Source organism: Magallana gigas, chromosome 1 (genome assembly GCF_963853765.1).
Source record: "Magallana gigas chromosome 1, xbMagGiga1.1, whole genome shotgun sequence".
NCBI classification, from domain to species: Eukaryota; Metazoa; Mollusca; class Bivalvia; order Ostreida; family Ostreidae; genus Magallana; species Magallana gigas.
In genome coordinates, this window is record NC_088853.1 from 52890718 (window position 1) to 52899966 (window position 9249).

Sequence of the window (9249 nt, forward strand, 5' to 3'; positions counted from 1 at the left end):
ATCCACTTATATAAAAAATGTCCAGATTATATGTGTTGAAACGCCCCCTCTACCGCTTCAGGTTTCAATACACATCCCAATATTGAAAGTCTACGGGGATTTCGCATTGCATCAGCCATTAATAAGCCCGGATGATAACGTTTAAAAATTTCGCGAGGTATCCCGAGTACTCCCGAATGGAGAAAAGATGTAAACATTTCCCATTATAAATCTCCGAAAGTAAATTGTTTTCGTTCCTGTGAAATTTTATGAGTGAAAATTGTTCAATGAAGATATCTTGGATATATTCCCTTTCATCAATTGAAAGTGAATTGAAGTGTCAGTGAGTTCCGAATGAAATCTGATGAATGTTTCACGCGGTTCTCGCACGCTTTGCCCGAAACGATTTACACGCTTTGCCCGAAACGCTAAACGGTTTACACGAAACGCTAAACGGTTTACACGAAACGCTGAACACAATCAAACTAAACGGTTTACACGAAACGTTTCTCGCACGTAAGTCGCACGTTTTTTGGTGTAGTAGTACGTTGCAGGGTTTGTAAATTTTGTCATCACGCAACAATTTTAAACTTGCACATAGTTTTCAAAAATTTAGAAATATTTTTAAATAAAGAAGTTATCTTAGAGAAAAGGTTACGTGTTTTGTAGGCGGGTTCGGTTTTTAAATCAAAGTACTGATGTACTGACGAGAGTTGATTTTATCGAATATTATTTATTTTAAAATCAACGATATGCTAGTTTGCTTGGCAAGTAGTTTATAATCTGCATTTGAATTATGCACATTTTTATAATATGAATTCTCTGACTTTTCCGACTAGAATTTCGAGAAAACCTCTACTGAATCATGTTGTGTAATATTTTAAAATAGATTTGATTTCATCAAACTATGTTTTGGTATTCCAAATATTTCAAAAATTGTATGGATCCAACAATTAATGAACTCTAGTCTCGTTCAACCAGATGCTTGGCTGTCTCCGTTAATCTCCGACAAGTAAGAGATACTAGGTCACGTGATAGCTTGACGATGCGACCTCTAAATATAGACTGACTCTCTACTTGCCGTAGATGTAAGGAGACAGCCGATGGTTGAACGAGACTATATATTGAACTCTGGCGTAAGAATACTCACGACTAAAAAACTTCAAATTGTTCGTACTATTTAAAATCTGACTATTTCCAAGGTATTTATAAAAAAAGTTTCCTTAAAAAAATGCTTCATTTTCAAGAACTAAGTCTTGTCAGCGGCGATGATTTGTGCTTAGGTGCAAACACAGTTTTAGTTTCGGTATGCTAGAGTAACTGCATAGGAGAGTTGATTAAAATCAACTCCCAAAAATACAATTCCTCACATGAATCATGAGTACATGTAACAATGCTTGCTACCCTCTGAAAATTTACCTCGCCATTAAACATCTCATTTTTTAAAGAATGTTTGAAACGATTAGATAAACTGTGTTTGACAGATAGTTTTCCTAAAACATTTTATTTCTTTCTTTTTCAAAACACGTTTTATATACAGGCTTTCAATCACAACACATTTTTATAACAAAAGTAGAACTGAAAGTTTAGTCATTATAAATTATTGACACCATATCACATACATTTTCAACTTGCAGCAACAACGGAAGACCTACTCGTGGCTTTGCCACGAGCTCTGCTCTAGTTATAACATACATTCGTTACAGACAGGTTGAAATAACAACGTTTATATCTGAGAATTGTGTTAGTATGTTCTATGACGCTTTTTGTAATATTGATTGTGTAGATATATTATAACAACGCTACGTTAGATTCTGGTATTTTTATTTTCAGATTCAAACTCAACTAGATGTTGTGATATATTCTGTGAATGATTCGACATCAAATCTTTTACAAACCAGTCCATAGAAAAGAGGACACCATTACAATACCCCCTGAAAATTTTCGTCACATCGAAAATGCATAGAAGAAGTTCGTACCTAAAATTTATTTGCCTTACGTGTTTAGTGATATTTACATTGATGTTTTTATCAATGCAAAATGAAAAGAATCACATTTCCATGTTTATTGAGGATATGGTTGTCGAAGATGCCCCAATGGAGAGATTAAGGACATTTTACCCAGACTCTTAAACCAGTACAAGTGACAGAGTGGTAAAAACAAAAACGAGATACCCTGCCGGGATGCATGCACCTTGTTCTGTCCAAAAAGTTAGTCAGAAATCAGTCACACAAAACACATGTAGTTTATTAGGGCGGAAAACATACAATGACAAATAACAGACAAAACCAACATGATAAGACCAAGACAATTCCGGAATACTACATTCCTCCCCCTTTAAGTTAATTTCATAATGATTTTGACTAGATCATCAACTGTAAATAAAACATATTAAAACTACTTACATATATATCAGTATATGCAATATCTTCAAAATTATAGTTATTATATCGTTAACTTTAACAGTTCAAAAGGTGGGTACACACAACATAAAGGCACAAATCTGTCCCTTCCATTTCAACAGTTTATTTATGGAGTTACGTAGTCGTCCAGATAGGCTGGTTTTTTAACAGAACGAGATGATCTGCGTGGACTGGTTACGCTTGGAGCGCTGGACGATGTTGAAGTACATGTAGTGGATAATGGTAAAGTCGTATCGGTCACGGACTCGCAGTCGGATGCTTTGGATGTAGGACTCTCTTCTATGGTTACTGGGGTATGAGTATAGTCGCTTCCATCAGGATTGTCCAGTTCCATAGATGGTTTAAAATGTCGCTGCTTGATATGATCGACATGTCTGCGTGCGATTCCTCCGTCTGGTAGTGCGACTCTGTATGATACTGGTCCTGTCTTTTGTGTTATTTCCCCACATTTCCACTGTCCACTTGGAAAACTTTTCACAATAACGGCATCTCCTTCCATAAAGGTTCGTCCTTTTGCATGTGCATCATGGTAGTGCTTGAATTTCTTCTGTCGATTTTCTACTCGTTCTCGAATTTCAGGTTTGACGAAGTCTAGCTTTGTTCGTAATTTCCTATTCATGAGGAGTTCTGCTGGAGTTACACCAGTCGTAGTATGTGGAGTTGTTCGGTAGTTTAACAAAAACCTTTGCAACTTGGTCATCAATGATCCAGGGCCTTTATCCATCTTCTTCATCCCTTCCTTAAAAATTCGAACAGCCCGCTCAGCCAACCCATTGGATGCGGGGTGGTATGGTGAGGTCTTCACATGTAGAATACCATTCTCCGATGTAAAACAGGAAAATTCATGACTTGTAAAACAGGTCCCATTGTCCGTAACAAGTACATCAGGGATTCCATGTGTTGCAAATGCCTGTCTGAATTTTTCGATGGTCACTTCAGATGTAGAAGTAGATGACTTATAGACCTCAATCCACTTGCTATAAGCGTCAATTAGGATCAAAAACATGGATCCCATAAAAGGTCCTGCATAATCTGCATGTACTCTAGACCAGGGGCGATCTGGCCATTCCCAGGGATGCAAGGGCGCCACTGCCGGCATGGCGCTTTGTGCCTGGCAATCTTCACATCCCCGTACTTTGGTCTCAATAGCTTCATCAATTCCTGGCCACCACAAGTAGCTCCTTGCCAGGTTTTTCATCCTGACTATTCCAGGATGTCCTTCATGCAACAAATCCAATAATTTTTCTCTTCCTGGTTCTGGGATCACCACACGACTTCCCCATAGAATACACCCTTCATGAGCGCTTAGTTCGTTTCGTCTGCTAAAATAAGGACGAAGTTCCTCATCCTTATTTTTCTCTTTCCATCCATTCTTTATACAAAAGGTTACTTGACGCAGGATTGGGTCCAACTGTGTCCACTCTTCAATTTCTTCAGCATGTACTGGTGTACTGTTTAAGTGTTCAATGAGTAAAATAGTCTCCCCCGGTACAGGTACATCCACACTCTCCTTGAGTGGAAGACGACTCAAACAATCTGCATTACCATTCTTCTTACCCTCCTTGTACAATAATTCATACTCGTATCCGGCCAGGATCAGAGCCCATCTCTGAATTCGAGCGGCAGCCATGGTTGGAATGGCTCGGTCAGGTTTAAACAGGCCCAATAATGGTTTGTGGTCAGTATAGATAACAAAATGATGACCATACAGGTACTGATGAAGTTTTTTCACTCCGAATATAATTGCAAGTCCCTCCTTTTCCAACTGAGAGTAGTTCTTTTCTGCTGGTGCCAGGGTTCGTGACACATAAGCTATTGGCTTCTCTCCTTCTTCTGTAATGTGTGACAACACAACACCCAACCCAGTTGGCGAGGCATCACAGGACATGACAAGCTTCTTGGCTGAATCAAAATGAACTAGTATAGATGAAGATCTCAAAAGGTTTTTTGACTCCTGCATTGCGTTTGACTGTTTAGGACCCCAATACCATGCAACATCTTTTCCTAAGAGTTCATGTAATGGTGCTAATACAGTTGACAGATTTGGTAAGTAGCAACCATAGTAGTTAAGCATTCCAAGAAAAGCCTGTAATTCTTTAACGTTATTTGGTTCAGGTAAGTTCTTGATCGCTTGCACCTTGTCTTCAGTTGGCTGTCTTCCATGCTTATTTATGCGATGTCCAAGGTATGTAACTTCATCTGCCAAGAAAACACACTTCTCTCTTTTCAGTCGAACTCCCGCTGCTTCCAACTTCTTTAACACTTCCGCAAGATTTTGTAAATGTTCACCACGGGTTTTTCCAGTCACAAGTATATCATCTAATCGAACAATAACACTGGATATGCCCTGGAGCAGGTTTTCAATAGTTCTCTGAAATATGCCAGGAGCAGATGAGATTCCGAAAGGTAGACGATTATACTGAAAAAGCCCCTTATGTGTGTTAATAGTGGTGTATTTCTTGGATTCCTCATCTAACTCTAACTGCTGATAGGCTTGACTCAGGTCGAGTTTGGAAAAATGTTCGCCACCCCCTAATATTGCAAATAGATCCTCCGTTTTTGGAATAGGATAGTTGTCCAGCTTCGAAACTCTATTCACTGTGACTTTATAATCACCGCAAATACGTACGGTCTTGTCGCTCTTTACTATTGGTACGATAGGCGTTGCCCACTCTGAAAACTCTACAGGTGTAACAGTTCCTTCACGAACTAATCTGTCCAACTCATGTTCAATTTTCTCTTTCAAGGCAAAAGGTGGTGAACGACTTTTAAAGTATCTCGGTTTTTCCTGAGAGTCAACATATATTTTTGCTTTCACTCCTTGGACTGTCCCCAATTCTTTCTTGAACACAACTTCATATTTTTTCAGAATCTGTTCCACATCAGACTGTACTTCTGTTTTAATCTGAAATACTTCATCCCAGCACAGTTTAATGACATCAAGCCAATCACGGCCAAGTAAACACGGTGTCTTCCCTTTTACCACTTCTGCTTTCAGATCATACTGTTTATCTTTGTACTTCACAATCAACTGTACTGTTCCTAGGATGGGAATAAGTTCCCCAGTGTAAGTACGCAATTTTGTGCATGAAGGTTCTAAGTTCAACCGAGAGTCAGATTTACATAAAGTCTTGTATACTTCTTCACTAATCACGGTCTTACTGGCTCCCGTATCCAACTCCATAGACTGATCTACTCCATTCAATGCTAAAAACACACGATATGGTGGCTGCTTGCCCGGCTCCATCATATGATACAAGGTATACTCAGTGGGGTCTTCTTCTTCATCAGGTGTATCACATACATTGTGCACATTTTCTCTTCTGAACTGATCCCTTGGTTTGTTACTCCAAAAATTGCCTCTCGAGTTTCCTCTTCCTTTTCCCCGATTAGCGACTTGGTCGGCCTTCTTTTTCCTACACTCTGCGGCAAAGTGTCCAAACAAGTGACAATAATAACACTTTATGCTACTTTTGTCTTTTTGTGGTTTTTCACCATCACTCACTTTGTTTACAGTTTCAGCATGTGGAGTTCCACTCTGTAGATCAAGTACTCCCTTCGCTGCAGTTTCCATTGATATTGCAGTTTCATATGCTTTCTTTAAAGTCAAATCCTTCTCCGCTAGCAGGCGTCTCTGTATCTTATCGTCCATGATCCCGCAAACCAGACGGTCCCTAATCATCACTTCAATAGCCGCACCAAAATTGCAATGTTCCGTTAAATGACGTAATTCGGCCACAAACGAGGCCACAGACTCTCCTGGTCTGCGAAAACGATTATGGAATTTGAATCTTTGGACTATTTCCGAGGGTTTGGGTGCATAATGATCTTGCACTAATTTTACAAGTTCATCAAAAGTTTTCGTACCTGGTTTATTTGGTGCTAATAGGTCACTCATCAGCTTATATATTTTACTGCCACACACACTGAGCAAAATAGACCGCCTCTTTTTTTTATCCGCCTCTTCGGTGTCACCGATTCCATTTGCTATGAAATAATGTCCCAGACGCTCACAGTAATGTTCCCATGTCTCTTTGCCCTCCTCAAAAGAATCTATTTTCCCGAAAACTGCTGTCATCTTGACACTTTAATCCTCGTCGCCACTGTTCTGTCCAAAAAGTTAGTCAGAAATCAGTCACACAAAACACATGTAGTTTATTAGGGCGGAAAACATACAATGACAAATAACAGACAAAACCAACATGATAAGACCAAGACAATTCCGGAATACTACACACCTTTTCTCATAAATAACCGAAATATGTGCAGGAAATACGAAAAAATATCTGCTCTTGTTATGGTACACACTTCTGTTGGGAATTTCTGGAGACGAAAGGAAATGAGGAGAACCTGGCTCAATAGTTCCCATTATAGTCCCGAAAACCTGCAGGTGATATTCTTGGTTGGTACGACGAGTAATAAAACAGCGACAAAACTGTTAAAGAGTGAGAATAAAAAGTACCACGACATCATACAAGGTGATTTTGTGGACTCTTATAGAAATCTAACAAATAAAGGAGTGATGGGATATCGATGGATCACAGAAAATTGTATGAATGCAGAAATAGTCATCAAAATTGACGATGATGCATTTGTTAATTTCTTCAAGTTTTTTGAAGATTTTTCATTCTAGAAACAGCGAAAGCGATTTATGTTTTGTAACAAAATAAATCCAATTTCAATGCCAATCATAAGGCAGCCTTCCAGTAAGTGGTTTGTAAGTGAATGGTTTTATAAAGGGCGTGACACGTACCCCGACACATACTGTAGCGGGTTTGTAGTGTTTATATCTACTGACCTAATTCCAGCCCTTTACCAGGCAGTGTTGACTGCCCCATTCTTCTGGGTCGATGACTTCTATTTATTTGGATTGCTTCCAAGCCGAGTAAAAAATGTGATACACGAAAATTTTCGAGGAAACTTAACATTTATGCACCCAGAAGGCTTGAAATGTTACAAGAAAGTGTAAATATCTTGTAATGCCTGCAAGAGACAAAGAATTGGACGTTATGTGGAAGGCGGTGATTGCAGATAGACACCAAAGCATACACGGAAACTATTATATGAGGGAACGATCTATTTATTAATGTATCGGGAATAAGTAAGATAAACTCAAGCTTGTATTAACTGATAAATAGAGTATAAAACATAAAAAACACTAAAGCCGATCTGCAGTTCAACTGGCATCGTGTTGATTTTGTATGTTTTATCTGTTTCATATGCATAATTTAGTCAAAAGGACTATTTATTATAATGAAATTGTTAAATACTTCTTGCGAACGTTTCTAAACTCTTTAATATATAAGAGTTTGTAAATTATGCTTTACTTGTTTTTGAAAACTGGCCATTGAACGTTTTCACCAAGGAAAATAAGAGTAGGGTATGATTTTGAGCCAAGAATCATCAATCCGAATTAATTTGTGCTGAAAGTTTCTGCCTTGTTTATGAGTAACGTAGTGATAGGGGAATTGCTTTATCAACAGGAGTTATCTTTTTGTATCAATCATTCATACATTAATTTATCTTTTTGAATCGTATTGACGTATCTAATAACATAATAAAAGGACCACAGTTATCAATATTTTTTGCGAGATAAGAAGAAAAACAGTGGGCTCATAAAATGTATAATCGGCAGACACCTGGGTGCACAGGGAGACGTACAATTTCATAGATTATTTTGAAGAAAAAAAAAACAAATTCTGATCGTTATTTGGTTATTTTAGGGCGTGGAAACTGGCTAAAACTCTTTAGAAACGTGTGAAGATAACATACAATCATGCATATATTTTAACATACAATAGGCTGATATTTAAAAAAAGGGATAGAGAGATGACCAAGATGTTTTTCTATATATATTTTAGGTGGGGGGGGGGGGGGGTGGGGGATAGTCCAGAGATATGAAGATTGGTTTAAAGCTGAACATGACTCATAATAAGGGATCGTTACACAGGTATAATTATAAACATAATATATCATTGCTGCAAGGCATATCAATAAATTAAGTCACTTATTTCACTTGTTTCTCTGTTCACATGGTTCTATTTGTTGACATTTCTGATCTGCTAATTAGGATTTCGTTTGACCTAGGGTCAAACTTCCTTATGCAGAGCAGTGGAAATTTGAAATCTTATCACTTCAGATGAAAATAGTATGAATTTTGGTATTAAAATAATTTTTCAAAGCTTCATTTTTAATGTATAGATGTATGAGATGGAGAGGTACAATCATGCAAAATTTTATTATATTAAAAAAATTGAACATGGTAAAACTTTTCAAAATTTCTCTGCTCTAGTCAACATATCAAGAAATAAGTGATTTTCAAAATTTTAGCTCCTCCCATTTCCTTTTATACTCCTGCCTTGGATTTAAGATAAGGATTGTGACACTCGTTTTATTTTCGTCTACAGAATGTTTCACAGTTCAAACAAAAACCACCAATGTAGTCTCAAATCAATGCATTTGCAAGAATATCTTCCAATGCTTTTCACAGACACAATCATCCCGTAGAGCAAACTTTATGACAAAATGTGTTGCTCAATTCATAGGAATAAGCGAGGTATGAACTATACAACTCAATAGTTTAAAAGCTTTATTGTTAAACTTAGGTTGCAAAAGCACTGTATTATTGATGAAAATATTTAAATTCATTCAAGTTTTTTTACCTTTGTTGATATCCATTTTGCGTAAATGAAATGTACTTAAGTGTACATAGTACATGTATCTGCAATATTAGATATCACTTTTTGATTTATTGTCGGGTGTAATGCATTCGTGGAAATTCCATAATGTCACCATAAAGGTACAAAATTAATTTGAGCTGGTGGTGATTACTGGCTATATAAATAGC

The 9249-nt window shown here is 37.5% G+C and overlaps 1 protein-coding gene across 1 annotated transcript; it reads left to right on the plus strand.

The window, feature by feature from the left end:
* The first annotated feature begins 6579 nt into the window (after positions 1–6579).
* On the plus strand, positions 6580–7981 carry LOC117680319 (beta-1,3-galactosyltransferase 5). Its single transcript, XM_034447750.2, is given in 2 exon segments — positions 6580–7364; positions 7366–7981. Coding segments are annotated over 2 exon segments (909 nt in total). The 3' UTR covers positions 7490–7981.
* The last annotated feature ends 1268 nt before the right edge of the window (positions 7982–9249 follow it).